General features: G+C 44.2%; 1 protein-coding gene across 1 annotated transcript in view; it reads left to right on the top strand.

Annotated features, from left to right (window-relative positions):
- Positions 1-18045, top strand: part of CACNA1I (calcium voltage-gated channel subunit alpha1 I) — a 152091-nt gene that overhangs the window by 85058 nt on the left and 48988 nt on the right. Inside the window, exons 6-8 of the mRNA XM_015860446.2 lie at positions 2099-2196; positions 15136-15295; positions 17304-17619. Of these exons, the coding sequence (XP_015715932.1) occupies positions 2099-2196; positions 15136-15295; positions 17304-17619 (574 nt within the window). The remainder of the gene's footprint in view (positions 1-2098; positions 2197-15135; positions 15296-17303; positions 17620-18045) is intronic.

Below are 18045 nucleotides of genomic sequence, written 5' to 3'. Positions count from 1 at the left end.
TATGTGGTTAAGGGCTCTCCCATAACAATACCAGTAACACAGATATAGCCACAAGAAGGCAAAACCCACGCAGTCTGTAAGTGTAGTTTGCACCTTTAATTGAACTGTGCATTACTGAGTCTAAGAAAATATACTACTTCTGTTTACTAATCTTTTCTCAATGTTAGCTCAGTGCTGTTCCCTTGTGCTCTAGTTTTGCATGGGTCATGATGTTCCTCAGGAATTTTATTTGGTCAATTGCAGTTCAAAGAAGACCATTTCTCAAAATGAGACATATTTTGGGGTGATTTGCTAATTTGGTATCTGACAGAATATGTTTCAGATTGTTCTGTTATGGCTCAAAAACAATTTTTTTTTTTCCTACTGAGTTCTGACCTCAATCTGGTTCTATTGGGGATGAGATTTTTTAAGAGAGGGAAGAATCTTCTGTGAGACCTCATCAGGCTTGGGGAGCATTATGTTTCTGTGCAAGTATCTGCCTACTGTAGGACACCACAGTATAGACTCCTTCAGCCATGAAACCGCCGTTATATGTCAGACCTCTGTTACAAGATGTCAGTTCAAGTCCTGGGAACAGTATAACCATGTCCGTACATTGCTTTCCTTTGAATGTAGTTCCATCTTTCCAGAAGATATGTCTAATTCTGGAGCAGCATGACACTGATGAGGCAATCTTGAGTTATGCTTTTGTAGAGAGGCCGATCAGTGTTCACTGAAGGGCTTTCGCACTGTGCTCATTTGCACCTCATGTCCTTTGTTTGATGCCCTGTATTTGTGTATGTGCACGCATAACACTGCATTTTCTTTTTCTTTTCATTACCCACTTCCCAATTTCAGCTGATCACATCCTGATCCTCTGTCTATTACTAATGTTTTCTGTAGGTTATCTGTGTGTTGCTTCTGGGTTTGCTTTTTGTTGCATCTCGTGTGTGTGGACATTTTTATTACCTACATGGAATCTCTTCTCTCTGCTTCTGCATTCGTTGTATGTGGAACTGACAGCTCCAGGGAGGTAAATGAATGCCACTGCATTTCAGAGGAAGAATTATTTCATGCAATTACCCTAAAAGTCTATGAGAGAATAGAGTGAAAGGAACGAGAGAGAGAAAGAAAAAGAGCATGAGAGAGAATAATCACAACACTTCGACAGGTTTACCCTATTGTGTTTGAAAATCTATCACTCCGACAAGTCCCTTTTGTGAAAGGTGTAGACAGATAACTCGACACTTGCTCTTCAAGGTCCTTTTGAGTCGAGAGGGTGATCAATGGAAGGATCAGTCCGTTGCTGCAGTCTGTAGAAATGTAGGAGTTAGGATGTGCAGAAAGACAGTGAGAAAGGCAATCTGTAATTGAAAGAGAAGTCAGCGCTTGTGAGAAAGGAGAGCTGTCTGCCCTGAACAGAGGGCTGCATTCACACAATCCAAAAGTTTCACTCAAGTCGTCTCCATGATATTTCTCATGGAGTGGCTTTGCTCTCACTTTACTCTCAGCATCACTTAAGCTCTTCATGCAAAATAGTTTGAGATCCTCAGGTGGATTTTGCTGGCCAAGGTAAATGGTTATTAGAATCCAGCATCTCCTACTTCATTCCCAGAGATAGACAAGTTATCCAGGCATCTGCCATACTGGGCAGGGAGAGGAGCACTGGGCTAACGGATGCTGAGCCAGGTCACTTCTGTAACCTGCACCTGCTGCTCACGCAGCAAAGCCAACACATTAGTCATAGCTATTTGCAATGCGAGGTTATTTAGGGAGCATACTGTTGGGTTAGAAAAGCCGAGGTCTAGCATATGTCCTAAAATTAGGATTTTTCTCTTTTGGTTGCTGTCAAAAAGGGGTGATTCACAGCTATGGGAGAAGCCTTCCCACCTAGCTGAAAATGTTACTTCTTTAAGTAGAGAGTTTGTTTCTGCGTGAGGTAAAACAGGTTAATATGAGCCTCCTCCAGGGACCTCATCCTGCACTGCCAGAACACTTACAGAAGAGCTTTACAGAGTGGCACTGAAATTCAGCACCACACTGACTATGTGAACAACCCTACCTTGTACTTCAAGCCGAGATTTTGGGTTGTTTAAACTCTTTCTCTCTTCTTCTGCAGGATGGTGGAGTACTCTCTGGATCTCCAAAATATTAACTTGTCTGCAATTCGTACTGTCCGCGTCCTGAGACCCCTGAAAGCTATCAACCGTGTGCCTAGTAAGTCACACTTGCCTCTCATATATGGCCAGCTTGGATTGTATGTGGTGAATACATGACCAGTAAGACTCTGTGTGGTGTTGTTCTCAAGGCTGGCTTTAGTTGCAAAATGAGTGAAGGTTGTTGCATGGTGTGTGCAGGCTTTTCCTCGTTATGGGGGAGCCCTGATCCCTCCTTCCTCTGCCTCTCTTTTTTCTCAAGTCAGCATTGCTTTCACTGCAGTCCTGGAGGGAGTAAGCAGGCATTGTCACTGTTATTTAACCACAGGAGGTATTGATGAAGTCTTTGGTTGTATCCAAGTGGGTGGAGGGGAACCAGTGGGCAGGTTGCGTGCTGTTGAGGTCCAGTGACTGTAGGAGCTCTGACCTCAACCTTCTGTTTCACTCCATGTTTCTGGCTCTTCTCTACTCAAAGACAGCAGCTGTTATGTGCAGCCATGAGACTCAGCATTTCTTCCATATGTTTTTCTGTCTCACAGAACGACAGGAAGTTTCTTTGCTCTTCCCTATAATCTCCTTAATCAGGCAGTCTGCAGTGGCTGAGACCTTACCAGAGCTCTCCTAATCCTTTTCTTGAGCTCAGACTCTTCCTTTTCTTTCCCTGATCTGAGGAAATTTGCACAGTTGTCCTCCTAGTTTGTGTTACACACCTTTTTCTTTGTGCCAAAGTCAATTTTAAAATGACATTTATTTGAAGACAGATGTCTGAATGTGTGGCTCCATGCAGTAGCCATCTAGAAAGTGGTCTTGTCCCTCTTGCTGGGTGTGTTTTTATCTCATGGCAATAGCCGGGGACAGAGACTACTACAAAATGTGACTGAGGCGTTGAGGCACAGTCCTGCTCCCCCAATGTGACAGAAAGGGGACAGGTGGAAAAGCATCTGTTTTGGGCACTAACCACATGCTCAAGCATTTAATATGTCCACCATGGTGGGGACAACATGGGACCATTTACCCTAGAAACTGATGGTGAGGTGGTGGGTAATGCTGTGGAAGCACGGCTTCTTTGTCCCTCTGGGACACAGAGTTGGTTGTGTCAAGGCAGCTCTATCCTCCTATTGTGCAGTTCCCTCTCTTCCCTTCTTCCTAGGGAGTCCTCTGAGTCTTTACTCAGAGATCACTTTAAGGCTGATACCTATTGTCAGGGTAGACTTAACCTTAACAATGAGTGGAAACATCTCGAATGATACCAAATGACTCCTTTAGACATCTGCCAAAGGCATGTCAGTCGCTGGGCACCAGTGGTCAGGAGCAAAGCTTGACTGACAAAAAGCTAGGGGCATGTTTTATCCTTTTCATAGCCTGGAACAGCTGGAGTCAGCCCTCTGTTTGCAGGCGTTATTCCTGGGAGGAGTGGTGTAGGCAAGACCAGAACTGGCCCACCAGAGACCTGTTCTGTAGATGTGAAGGCCTCAGAGAGGCTTTCCATCATCTCGGCTGACCTCCACGGAGTGCAAGCCATTGAATCTCCTAAAAGTCCTGACCGTGAAGCTGTCTGTCTCCTCCTTTTATCAGTATAAAGCTCCACCTGTATGAAATTGATGCTGTTTTAATTTCCACTCTGTGGTTAAGCCTTTATGTATCTTTCTCGCTACATAAATCTGTGGTTATATGGAGAGAAGTTTTTGGAGGAAAGACATCCTGCTATTAATTAAAAAGAAAAGAAAGAAAAATATATATATATCAGAGTCCCTGGGAAAGGAAGCATTTACTTGTGGGTTGAAAACTGGCGAAGAGGCTGTAAACAAAGTCTTATGATAAATGGGAACGTGCTGCATTGGAAGAAAGTGCCCAGCGGGGTACGGCAAACATAATTAATAGGACCTTTGGCCACAAATCTTTTTTTAATGTCTTTTTAAAGTTCTTCATTATTGATCTGAGGAAAGAGCTAAGTCTATTAGTGAGACATGCTGATGATACCAAACTGGAGGAGTTGCAGGTGTGAGCAAACAAAGAGGGAAATAACACAGCTGGAGGCAGAGTGGGATTGAGGTCTTGGTGGAAGCACTGGATCTATCTGGGGAGGAGCAGATGATAATCCTGAATGCAGATGTGCAGCCATGTTCATGTGACCACAATGGGACAACATGGTCTAGCATTCCCCAGTGGCCATCTCAGAGGCTTCTGTATTATTATTTTTTAACTGAAGAAGAAAATGACATCCAGTGTGTAAACAAAAGGTGGCAAATGTAATGCCCATTACTGTATGGTACTGTGGCAGATATCCATTAAGGAAAACATTCTCCACGCAGTTAATAATTAGACTGTGAAGCTCACTGCCAGGGGAAATCTTTCCAGTCCCAGATCAAGACTCAGTTGTGGGCACAGTGAGTTAAAGGGGATTGCCCAAGGGATGAGTACTCACACAGTGACTCTTCTGAATTTCAGACTCCCTTGCTTTAGGGTCAGAGCTGATGTTTAGCTGCCAATTATCAGCAATTAATTGCATTTCTTGTAATTCTCAGTAGGACGTGCTACTGAGCATTTCATGTTTGTGGAAACAGTTTATTGCTCTGACCTGCATCATAATTCCTACACTCAAAGTATACTTAAAGAGTACCAGAGAAAACACGAGTGCCCTGTTTTTTGTAATATGTCTCATACCTTCATTAGCATTCCATCTTCTCTCTTGCTTTTCCTGACTACAGCCCCAGGAGTGCTGCCTTTAGGGGTTTTGCCTGAAAATGCATGAAACAACAAATTATAGATTGCTTCTGGTCTTGCTGCCTTGCGATTCAATTTTGTAGTGGTTAGCTGATGTGACAAGCCACTAAACAAGTGTAAAGGAACAAAACACCCTTCAGGTCTGTGTCAAAGCTTTTTGCTCTGAGCATGCCTGTGTCCTGGACTGGGGGTGAAATTCCACCTCCATTTATTGTTGTTGTCCTTTTGCAGCAGCACGGCAGGTTGCTAGGTGAGCCGTGGCCTTTCTGCCTGCGCCAGGTTTGGAGAGAGGCTGCTTTTGTTTTCTTTCTGCCCTCTCTAGAGCAGGGAGTCTGTAGTCATTTCTGATCATATGAATTTCTTTCACTTCTGCTATTACATTTTTCGACGTCGGAGCAGAAAATGTCTCTTTGGTTTGCTCGTTCTTGTCCCGTTGATCTCATGCAAGGAATAGCCTTTGCATTGTGTTTGATGCCTTCCAGTTCCCACTTGCAATTTAGTAACCAATTCATCATTTGAAAGCAGATTACTTCAGCTGAGCACACTGTGCGGAAGTGAAGGAGTCTGTTGCAGAGTGTTGCATAGCAACTTTATTGAATAGAAAGTGTATACATTTGCTTAATATTTGGTGTGTTAGCACAGTGATGCTTAAGTGGGGAGGTATAAGCAGTAGAAATATAATGTTATATGGTCGTTTCTAGCTGTGCAGGAAATAGAATTTCAGATTTGTGGGAAGTTCTGCTTTTTATTTATTTATTCTTTTTTTTTTTTTTTTTTTTTTCTCCTCAGAACAAGAATAAGAATTTACCATTCATTTTAATATGGCTTTATTCTGCCTATTTTTAGGTGGGTTTGTTTGTATTTCTGATTGCTTCCTATATTTAGTTATGACAAAGAAGTTTCAAAACAAACAACATCAACCGTTTCACTCTAGAAGTATGGAAATAGAATATATCAACTTTATCAAAACACTTTCCCCTACTACCATCTTCCTTCCCTTTTTGCTAGATGAAGGAGCTGTAGCTGTCACAAAGCTCAACTCAAAGTGTTTCCATTTAAATGAAGCAGCATTTTTTACCAGCAAAACTGCTGTGTACAAAACTCTTGGTCTAGCCCTATTTTTCTTTATTATTATTACTACAGTAGCTCTATGGGTCTAAATAGATGAGATTTCTCTATTTTTCTTCTACGGATCTCAGAAATATAAAGCAAGACTTGTTAGTTTAATCTTCTTCATGCTTCAGAGCGGGTGAGTGAGGCTCAGAGAGTGTCACCAGTGATATCAGAAATGCAGCTGATGCCTCCTTAGCCCTGTTCTCATCGCAATAGACCAAAGCTGCAACATAAAAATATTCTGAAACAGCTGAATTCTGGAGTGGGAAAGGGAGTTGTTTTATATTTTGTGCTTTGAATCCGTATTGCACAACGAGCTACCTGTGTTCAGTGCTGTAACAGGGCTGAAGACAGAGTGATCTGGCTCTGAACCCCACACCTGGCAGGGGGGAAAAGTAATGACATTTACTTCTCTAAATGTGTTTTTGAAGAACTAATTTCTCTGATGAGTATGTGTGAAATTAGCTTCTGACGGAGATATATTAGGCTGTTAAGCAGTCTCATTTACGGCTAGATCAGAGAAAAAGCCAAGAGCATTTGATGGACACAGTCCTGCCCTAGAAGTTGGAAATGCAAAGGGATTATGAGAATCCCCTTCTAAGGCCCAGCCCCACCCAGCTTCAGATGTCTCAGTCGTTCTGGAAGAGGACTGTCACTTGTTCTCCTCCAGCAATGATTTCCTTTCAGAAATGTATTGCTTCATTTAACTGTTTTTGAGATTTTTATTTTTTTCTCTCATGACTTTCTTTGTGAAGAGGTAAATGAAACTCAGATATTACTGTATATCCCAAATATTTAAAACTAGCCCATTCTCAATTCACGTAAGACACACTGTTTACAATCACATCTCAGTGACATGGAAACCCTAATTACAACAGTGTGAAAATTTACACACACAAATTTATCCACACACAGGCATCATCCTGATTAGGGTCAGCCCTGAGACAGGAGTGATGTTGGAGATGGTGCAGTCACCATCTCTGGAGGTATTCAAAAGCTGTGTGGATGTGGCACTGATGGACGTGGTTAGTGGCCATGGTGGGGGTGGGCTGGCAGTTGGACCAGGTGATCTTAGTGGTCTTTTCCAATCTAGATTATTCTATGCATCTCTCAGACAATGCCTACATAGAAGTTAAGAAGCCACAAAGCCCTTTCCATGTTCTAGTTGGACGTGTGTGACTTGAATGCATCCAGAGATTAAGCGGCCACAGTGTGTGGGGTGTGCTGATGGGGTCAAGCTCAGCCTATCTCCTCCCTTCCCAGACCAATCTCACAGCCAAGTGGAGCGAAGCAATGAAAAGGGCAATGCAATTTATGCCTGGAGCAGGCCATTAGAGGATGCCTTTCCTTGGAGAGGGGGCAGATTGGTGATGGAAAAGTAACTCAGAACCACATTTCCCCCACATGTGCTATTCCTTGAGCAGCACAGCTCTTTATCAAGTCAACTGAGCTCTAAATTGGACAGAAACTTTAGGGTATGGGAAAATAGCATGGGAGGGAATAGAGCAGAGCAGAGTGAGAACAGGAAAGGAACTGGGGATCTAGGAGAGATGCATGAGATGAAAGCAGCAGTTTTTGGGGGTATGGCATGTGAAGGCTTTCCCACTGTAGCAGTGGTGTGGTGCACCTCTGTGTGTAGGGCAGCATGGAGAGCTAAAGCATGGGGAGGAGACAAGGAATCAAAAGTGAAACAAGGGCAAGCACTATTATGAAATCTGTTGATGAATACACTTGATAAGTTGGCAAATCAGTGCTTGCCTGGGGCTTTCTTAACCAACTGATGAGGTTAGTGGTAGTGCTAGAGGACGTCTTCAAGCCCTGAAAACAGGTTCCAATTTTATCTACTTTTGGTCTGATCTCAACATCATTTTCCATGTGTCTTCCACAGTGTTCAGAATATCGTCATGTGTTTTGATGGCTAATCAAGGTAAATTTGGGTAAAAGCAAAAAGAAAATGACACCTGTGCTAATGTAGCAACATGGCAGGAACCTGGGGAACACTGAAGTGCACAGAATGTACAACTGGCAATGTTTTGTTCTGTGCCACATGTTCAGCTTCTCTTATTTGTTTTTTTATGGTCACAAATCATGGGAGAAAGTAAATTTTCCCTCTCTGAACCAGTCTGCTCAATTTCACTGTTATTACAAACAAGTATTCAAAAGACACAAATTGTGTCCCCTTTATGTCATCATCTGTGTTTAGAATCGAGATCTGAATAAAACGAATAAGAAAATCAGAGATTATTTTTGCTTTTCCCATGGTTTGTAGACCTTCAGACCCTTTGACTCAGATCCTGCATTCCTCTTTCTCCCAATAGAAGTGAGTAATAGAAACCTCTTTTTTTTTAATGTGATCTGAGGTTATCAAGTCATAGCAAGATCTCACACCTGAAGGGTAAGGCCGCACATCTCAAGACTCCCGATAAAAAAAACCTCAAGAGTTAGCAACAGCACTTTGGAGTTTACTGGAAGTAAAGGAAGCTTGGAGAAAAAAAACAAACAACAGACCCACACACACTCCAAAACAATAACAACAACAACAACAACAGCAACAAAAAGCCAGTCATAAAGAGAGCTTTGCTGGAATCTTTGTTTTCTCCCTTCTCCAAGGGAATTGGCACAGGCAGATTATAGAAGATGCACAGCTCCCTATGTGCCGGTTTTGCTGCCTTCTCAAACAAGCTCAGCCTTCAGTAGACACGGTGCTCTCCAAAGCCCAGCCGTGTATTTCGCTGCCTAAATGGGAGCTGAGCTGTTTTGCAAAATCTGTCCTATGGGACCTATCAAGTGATGGATACCATGGAAATGAGAGCAGTAATGACAGTGTATTATCAGGTAAAAGATAATGTTGCATGCACTAATGCAGATTGCGCTCTGCGTGTGTGGGCAGGGCAATTTACAACCACAACCCTAAGTTCCTTGATCTTTGTGTACTTAGGGTCTGATTCTCCCCTTCGCACATGTTTTGCCTAATGTCACATCGCTGCCTGCAGTAGAAAGGAACATGATTCATGCCAGTGACAGCAAGAGGAAATTAGTGCCGTTAAATCTTAACCAGGAGTTGCATTACCACTGCTTTACATAATATTTTGCATTATTCTGTCCTACTTATACAATGCTGGATACATGTAAGAACTTAAGGGTATTTATAGGAATGAGGAAGAGGCTTGCAGATACAGCATTACAGTTCCTTCTTGTCCCCAGTGCTGCATGACCCCTGCAATTCAGAAAGAAAAGGCAGAGCTGTACATTTCTAATGGAATTTTCACTGACAATGAATGTAGTCATCATTGCAGTGATAACTGCAAAAAAAAAAAAAAAAAACGAGTTGATCAGTGAGTGATCAGCAGTGGCAGGTGGTAGGTAGTAGGTGTTGATTATTAGATGTGCAGCGTTAGAAAAAGAAACAGAATGGCAGCAAACCCCCAGAGCCACCTCTCTAAGAAATAATCCCACACTTGGCATCGCTCTCCAAGACAAGGAGACCGAGCCTTGTACAGGTTCATGGCACAAGAGGGCAAAAAATGGTCTCCTGAATGCTATAGTCTCAGTTTCTGCACATAGAATCACAGGATGGTTGGGTTGGAAGGTATCTCAAAGCACATCCTGTGCTGTGGGCAGGGCTGCCACCCACCAGCTCAGGCTGCCCAGGGCCTCATCCAACCTGGCCTTGAACATCCAGGGATGGGGCACCCACAGCTCTCTGGGCAGACTGTGCCTCTGCCTCACTGTACTCTGTGTAAAGAGTAACCTGTGTAACATTTAGTCTAAATCTCCCCCTCTTTTAGTTTAAAGCTATTCCCCTTTTTCCTATCTCTATTACACTGTAAAAAGTTGGTCCCCCTCCTGCTTATAAGCTTCCTTCAAGTACTGGAAGGTCTCATGTCACTGGTTATGTGGCTACCAACAATGTTATAATGGCACTTACTATGTGTGAGTATCAATGGTGGAAGGGCTTTGTGCTGAGTTTACTGCTATCTGCTAACCTATCTTAGCTGGGCTCAGAGCATCCCTCATGGTGTGAAGGTGCAGCAGACCTGTGTTAGTCACCACACTAAAGGGAATTAGCATTTCCAAGGTTGCTGACACTTTTGCACCCTCAGTCTCACTAAGAGGAACCTATTTCCCAGACACACCTCTGTCATTTGATGGGCAGGTAGGAAGGGATTTGGAATATTGAGATTCAGCCCTGGCACTGGTACCTGTGCTCCTTAAGTGATACATTCAGCATTGGCTAAGCAGCTGTTGTCTCTGTTTTGGCTGCTTAAGGCTTAAGCTGAGGAGTACTTTAAAGGTAAGGAGTGAGAATACTTAATGCTTGAACTTGATGCAGTATCCTAAGGGGAGACAGGGCTTTATGTGCCTATGCTGCTGAGAAAATGAACAGCAGCTTTTCCTATCAGGTGAAGCTTTGTAAGTGCTGGAAATTTCTTTCTTTTATATTTTCTGTGTCTGTGGTCACGCTGAGGAAGGGACAAAGATTTGGATAACTGGAGCTTAGGCCAACAGCAGGCTGAATGGGATGAGATCTCTGAGCCAGCCGGAGGTGCAAGAAAGATCTGCTTGTTGTCAGAGCAGGAACAGGGCACCAGTGAGGGACCTAGTGCCACTCCTAAACCATGGGTGAGGTTGGATATTAGGAATAATCTCTTCTCAAAATGAGTGGTGCTGCAGTGGCACAGGCTGCCCAGGGAGGTGGTGCAGTCACCGTCCCTGGAGGTGTTCCAGAACAGTGTGGATGTGGCACTGAGGGACATGGTCGGTGGGCATGGTGGGGATGAGTTGATGGTTGGACTGGGTGACTTTAGTCACCCCTAAATGCAGATAATGCTTCACATTTGTGCCTGGGGCAGCTGTCTTTTCCTTAGTAGCAAAGTTGGCTAAGGAACTCCTACTACACTGTGCATCATCTTGACCTGTTTCTCCATAGCATTTGTTTTATCTGAGTCAGAGCAGATATCTGGGCATGTCCTCTGTAGCACTAGTGCAAAGCAGAAGATGATGATCTGCAGTGTTTTTGAGGCTTTACAAATTGAGAAGAAAATATCAGGCAGCACTTGATTTCTGTGCAGGTGATGGAGCGCTGGCAGAGTTTGTCCTAGAGGCTGTGGGGTGTCCTCCTTGGAGATCTCCAAAACCCACCTGAACATGTTCCCGGACATCCTGTTCTGGGTGTCCCTGTTGGGACAGGTGGAGAAAAGGCAAAGCACAGCAAGGAGGCAGTAGCAGTAGGCAGCTGGGCTCACCTGCACATGCAGGGCTGGTGGCCCTGCCAGGATCTTGCCTCCTCCCCAGCCCTGCCCTGCCATATGCTGTGCGAATCTGCCTAGGGAAGCTTCAGCTGTGGCAGCAGAGCTAATCAGAGCCGACAGTGAGTGTCTGGAGGGAGTGACTGTTGCTGTAGCATCTGCAGAATTTAGTAGGAAGGGCCTCTGGATCTGACACTCCTCTCCCTCCTATCATTTCTCACCCCTGAGACCAATGCCTTTTGCCATGCTGGAGCTGTGAATGCATCTCTGCTATGTTCATAGCCTTGCTGCAAAAGGTGGGGTCACATCACACACCTTTCCCCACTCCTCACACTTGTTTGTGGGTATGGGACATCAGGGATGGGTTTTCAGACGCCCTATTATGTACGCCTGGCTGGCAGGATCCTTCCTCAGATGCCTATGGCTAATGTCAGTGTTGTTTTCTACTTTCCACTGGCCTCCTTCTGAGGGTGAGCATGGAGGAGAAAAGGCCTTTCAGAGCCCACACATGGCACTCATGAATATTTCATGTTTCTAGCTTTTCTTCCCCACGAAGAGCAAAACCTTTTCATATTTGATGCCCTGGGAGCCCTCTTGGTTGCTGAATGTTGCTTCGTCAATGCTTTCCCTCCCTGCTTTTCCACTGGACTGCATGGTCCCCTCTTCCTTTCTCTTCTCAAGGAAGCTTCCTTTTCTCTTTCTTTCTTTCTTTCTTTCTTTCTTTCTTTCTTTCTTTCTTTCTTTCTTTCTTTCTTTCTTTCTTTCTTTCTTTCTTTCTTTCTTTCTNTCTTTCTTTCTTTCTTTCTTTCTTTCTTTCTTTCTTTCTTTCTTTCTTTCTTTCTTTCTTTCTTTCTTTCTTTCTTTCTTTCTTTCTTTCTTTTTTCTTTTTTCTTTTTTCTTTTCTCTTTTCTCTTTTCTCTTTTTTCTTTTTTCTTTTTTCTTTTTTCTTTTTTTTTTTTTTGGTAAAGGTTGTTTCAGAAAAGGTCATTGTCCTTTTCATATTCCCTCCTTGCTGTGAGCCAGTGTGGCTTCTGCTCTGCCAATGGTAAAGGACAAATGGTGATGTGGGGAAGGGCAGCAGTGGGAGAGGGGGAGGCAGGCGGGGAGAGCTGTGCATGGGTATTGTGGAGTGGTGGAGGGGCAGAGATGAATTGTGAAGAATTGGCTTTCCAGCGCCTTCTAGAAGCTGTTGCACAGGAAACACCAGTGTTACCATAGGTGGGGGCTGTCCAGAACAAGCCCACTGTGCTTCTCCAGGGCAGGATGCTCCCAAAGCTGTGCTGACAAACTTGCTGCCGTCCCTGCCTCACCTTCTGTCAATTTCTGTGGCTTTGTGGTTTCTTTGGAGACAGTGTCGTCTCACCCAGGTTCTCCAATAAATCACCATGTTCCATCCTTAGGCTCCTCAACCTTTATCCCTCATTCCCCCACACATGGGTTCCCAGAGCAATTGTTTTGCAGTTTAGACCAGGAAGTGAAAGAGGTTTTGCCTAAAGGGAAGCAATGGAAGTTGTCAAGAAACTGCTGGTCCACAGGAGAGTTACAATTTGGATGGGTGTAGGTTCAGTGTTCTTTCTCCTATCCACAGTCAGTGTCGATGGGCAAGGAAGGAAAACAAAAATGGGGTTTTGTTTAGATTTAGGAATGAAACCTACTAATGCTGATTGATACTAATGCTTTGTGATGTGAAAAAGATACCAAATGCTGGGGTCAGCTGCCTGGTACTTGGGCTGTAGACCCAGGAACACAGGGTGCATGAGAACAATGGCTGCGATCCTGGAGCTGTGGATAACTCAATCCTGTATCATCAGTAGCATCTCTGAGAGTTGGGAAGAAGATTATATGGTCAGGCAGGATGCTTTCAAGGAAAAAGCATGCAAGTTTTGCAAGTCAATGACAAACAAAATCAATCTTTGCAAATCCAACAAATCCCAATACAACTCATGTTTCTAAGATCCCCAAGGGATGTCTGCTCTGCATTTCAGCTGATGAGTGGTTTCATTCTTCCCACCTCCTCTGCACTGAGATGCAACGGAGCTAGCATCGGCTGCGCTGAAAAACATCACCCTCCCTTGCAGTGTTATTGGCACAGCTTCCTGTGTTACTTGGCTCTCCCTCATGTACTGACCAGGGCAGTTTGTGGGAACTGGTGATCTTGTGCTGTGAAGCAGTGTTAATGCTGGTAACATGCTGCACTGCAGTGAGGGTGTGTGGCTGCAGAGCTGAAGTGATGCAGAGCGTGTTGCTGCAGAGCATGGGAGGTCATGGGGACAAGCAGCAGAGCACCATGTCTGTGCTGTTGGGCTTTGTATGGTGACAGATCAGAAAGCCATCCGTGACTCATGACATGTCTGAGATCCCCAGTGAGTGGCTGGACTGCTGATGTTACTGATGTACTTTCTAGAAACTGCCATAGCTGGCAACTGGTGGTACAGCTGGGCAGGCAGGCAAGCAGGACATAGCAGCTGCCCCACAGCCTGGCCTTAGCCATCACCTGGAGGAACTGACACCATCACTTCTTCTCCTTCATAATCCATCCTTAAACATTTTCTCCTCCCTACACATCACCTGCCTATCCCATCCCCAAATATTCCCTCCTGACCTAGCCCAGGCTGACATCCCTCTCAAAGCACCCTTCTCTTTCTCCCACCTTGTGCCTGCACATGCCCCACAGACCCTTCCCTACCCTCCCCTCCCCTTCCCTTTCCTCCCCTCCCCTTCCCATTTGCAACAAGAGCAGCTGGAGAATGGAGACATCCTAATGCATAGCATCATGTGGCTAATTACTTGATGCTGGGCATACAGAGGGGATTAACTTGTGCCTCAAAGGGCTGTCAGTGAAGCCTAATCTTATCTTCCCCTCCTCTTTCCCCTTCCACTGCCATCTGAAGTAATGAACTGGTTATAAATACCTAATTAGCTAATTATTGGCTGGCCTACATAAAATATCTTCAGTGAAGGAACTCCCTGGGCAACCCCTCTGTGGTGAAGAGCAGAGACAACTGCAGGAGTGATGGTGGTACAGTGATGCTTGGAAGGATTTCTAGGCTTTCATCATCCCTGGAGACTAGAGGAATAGTCATTAGCACCATGGAGAAACAAGTCTGTCCTCACCCCTACTTCTGGCTGTGTGAGCTGAAGAGTTGGGGAAGAAATAAAACCAGAGAAAGAATTCATCAGGTGATTTAACAAAAGAAAAAAGGGGATGATTTTAGAAACATTTGCATTGGCCAGAGGTGGTGTACTGACTGATTGTGAGCTGTGTCTACTGCCTGTATGCATCAGCCCTAAGTGGGAAGGATGGTTAGCCAAGAGTGGAGAGCATGGTCTCCATGACCATCCCTTGATGAGACTGCCGCCAAGAAGACCAATTTATTCCAGTCTGTGTGTGCTGTAGAGGTCCATCCCACTGGGCAGGCTGGCATTGGGCCAGAACAATTCTCACAGGTTACACCATGCAGTTATCACATTCTCAGGCCAAGCCATCTGAGAGTGGGGTCACTGAGATGCTGTGCACGTTTGGGACAGTGTTTTCACTCCATTGCCTTTCTGCAGAGAAAGGAGGTGGGAGGGGGGAATATCAATTATGTGGCTGATGGTGCTGAAAGTCTCATTCCCTTTTCTTCTCAGTGATACAGATGGAGGCCTAGGGTTAAGAGATCACAGCATCTCAGCAGCTCTACTGGCTGCCTGTCAGCAGGGGCTTGGACAAGAAAGGGCAATGATCATAAATCTAGCCCAACTTGGGAAGTAATTAATTTCCAACACTCTGCTTTTGTATTTATGTAGCTTTTTTTTTTTTTTTTTTTTTTTTCTTGTCTCCTAAATTGTTCCTCGCTTCCCTACTCTTTCCTTCCTTTTCCCATTCTCCCTCCACACTACTCTTGCTCCTTCTGGTTCTCTTCCACCCGCAGGCATGCGCATCCTTGTGAATTTGCTCCTGGACACTCTGCCCATGCTGGGGAACGTCCTCCTGCTCTGCTTCTTTGTCTTCTTCATCTTCGGCATCGTCGGGGTGCAGCTGTGGGCAGGGCTGCTCCGCAACCGCTGCTTCATGGAGGAGAACTTCACAATGTGAGTCCCTGAGTGATGATGTCCCCTTCTTTTCTCCCAAAGATGTTTCTCTTTCTCCTTCTCTCTCTGCTTCTGCTGTCTGGCTCTCTGCAAACTGCTTACTCCAAACAGACAGAAGGTGGTACGGTGTAGAACATTGGCCATGTCCTGCAGTGTGATTGGAGAGGAAGAGAGGGCAGAAGCATCTGGCTTTAGTTCATCTTCACAGTGTTTAGATAGATGCCTTGGCACACTGGGATTAGGCTAGGCACAAGCTAACAAAATTTCCTCCTCCAGACATGAAGAGAGATGCTGCTCCTTATCCCAGAAATAGCTGATATTCAGGAATACCAGCTATGCTGTCTTTCTCATCTTCAAAAGATCAACAGTCTTACAGAAAGTCATACTGCTGTCTGATGCCTCCAGGGACAACTTTGGCACCTCTGGATTGGAGCTGAGGTCACTGTCTGGATGTAGCGCTTCACCTCCAGATGCTTTGGAGGGAGGTGTAGGAAATTACTAGGAAATTTCAGCAGCAGACCTCTCTTTAGGAAGAGCCATGGGAGAGGATGGAGATGTGCTGGGAGGGGTGTCCCTCAGCAGAGCATAGCTCCTCCTGTTGACTTGCAGGCTTTAACTACTGATCGCTAGCTTTAAAATGTTTTCCTAAGACCATATACATTTCCAGACTCTTGATGATTTTATACTGCTTTTTTAAAAATAAAAAAAATAAAAAAAAATTAAAAAAAAGGTGTAGATCAGTTTTAACTGATTAAATAGTTCTGAAGATTTAGACCATCTCAAATTGGGAGGGAAAAAAAAATCAGTGCAAAAACATGATCTTTGGAACAGTAGTGGGGTTGGGGTGTAGGAGCTGCTTAAAGCATCGGTTTACAGTGTTTATATATTCCTCTGGGAGAAAGATATGCTTAGGATGATTGGCCTTTATGTAAATCAGAGTGATACCACTTTTTAATGAGTGTAATTAAATCCAAGCAGAGTCAATGTAACTGAGAAGTGTATTGGAGCTACGGGCTGCAAAGTGACAGATAGTTAATAATCTTTGGCTGACCATTACTAGAGAAACGAAGTCTGCAGGCAGCCATTTCACAAGTGATGTAGACGCGTAATGACAGAAGTTAGTGGTTTAGTCCGAGTTAGCTCAGAATGGGAGGCTTCTCTTTTCTTTTTCATCTATACTTGTCCCCTTCCAGTGACACATAGTGAAAAAGTCTGCATTCAATGCAATGTGAAGGCTGCGTATTGTAGCACTGCAAGGAATGCAAGTGCACCAGATAGAGTTTAATGGAAAAATTTAAATATCTGTCTTTCATATCCTCATCGTTATCTCATCTCCAGCTAGGCAAGCATAGATGATTTTAATTATTCATGCATTTGGAAGGTGCCTGCATTATCTGGAAAAAAGCACGTGAACTTGTCATTAAACATTATACCAATAATGCCAACTGTCAAGGAGGAGTCAAAGTTAAGGTTAAGTCATCTCCAGCTCTGCAATTCCCGATGTTAAGGCATAGCAGTGCAATCTTAATTATGCATGAATGGTATTTTTTATTTAATTTTGCTGGAAATACAGAAGGTTCAGAGCCAAATGTTATAAAACATGTCTGTCGGTAGTTACTTACACGAGTGCATTGTGTTAAAGCCCGATGAATGTCCTTAATATCATTGCATCAGATTTAGCTTTGATGCTAATGGGGAGAGTGATCAGAATGAAAATGCCTGCATTTCAACTTCTCTTCATCTCCATGCAAGCAGATTTTGTATTTTGGAGTGGGGTGGTCAGGTGGAGGACAGAGCTCTGAAAATGGGGGACTCACCCCTGGAAAATCCCTGGTTTTAAGGAGCTCTGTTCTTCTCTTCTCTTGAGGAAATAAACCTGGAAATCCTTTACTCACTACCATTCCTATGTCAGAATAGCAACTCCCAGCTCCACCAATATCACTGGTCAGAAAACGTCTGCTACAGGAAATGTATGACTTGTGTTTTGGTTTTTTTTTAATCCTTACAGACAAGGTGACATTGTCCTGCCCCCATATTATCAGCCTGAGGAAGATGATGAGATGCCCTTTATCTGCTCACTGTCAGGAGACAATGGAATCATGGGCTGTCATGAGATCCCACCCCTGAAGGAACGGGGCCATGAGTGTTGTTTGGACAAAGATGATTATTATTACTACAACTCTGTCCGTCAAGAGTTCAACGTCAGTGGCATGTGTGTCAACTGGAACCAGTACTATAACGTGTGCCGTACAGGCAATGCCAATCCACACAAGGGTGCCATCAACTTTGACAATATTGGGTATGCCTGGATTGTGATATTTCAGGTAAGACCTTTCTAACAAAGCTCAAGCTTCTTTTTTTTTTTACAGTCCAGTCTTTCTTTGTTCCCATGGTGGTTTCTACAGGGTGTGATGCAGCTGCAGAAAGGGGCATTGCAGCTATTTTGGCAAGTGAGAACAAGTGCTCTCCACAAAGTGTTCCGGAAGACAGGTAGGGATGTAGAGCTGTTCCAGGCACTGGAATGGGCTATGCCTTTCAGGCTGACTTGTACCTGTTTTCAATACAGATCACTGTAGCAAAGGAGTCTTTTTAAAATTTATTTTTAATTTAATTTTATTTTTTTAATTACCTGCACTCATTGAGATGGGAGCTAAAATCCTTGCCTTTTTTTCTTTTCCACCTGCTGTACGCAGTCTCCAGCCCAAGGGGCACAAAAACTTGCTGTGGGTTTTCCCCTGCTGTGATCCAGG

The sequence above is a fragment of the Coturnix japonica genome, chromosome 1 (genome assembly GCF_001577835.2).
Source record: "Coturnix japonica isolate 7356 chromosome 1, Coturnix japonica 2.1, whole genome shotgun sequence".
NCBI lineage: Eukaryota > Metazoa > Chordata > Aves > Galliformes > Phasianidae > Coturnix > Coturnix japonica.
Note: the sequence above shows the minus strand (reverse complement) of the source record. Positions and strands in the feature narration are given on the sequence as shown.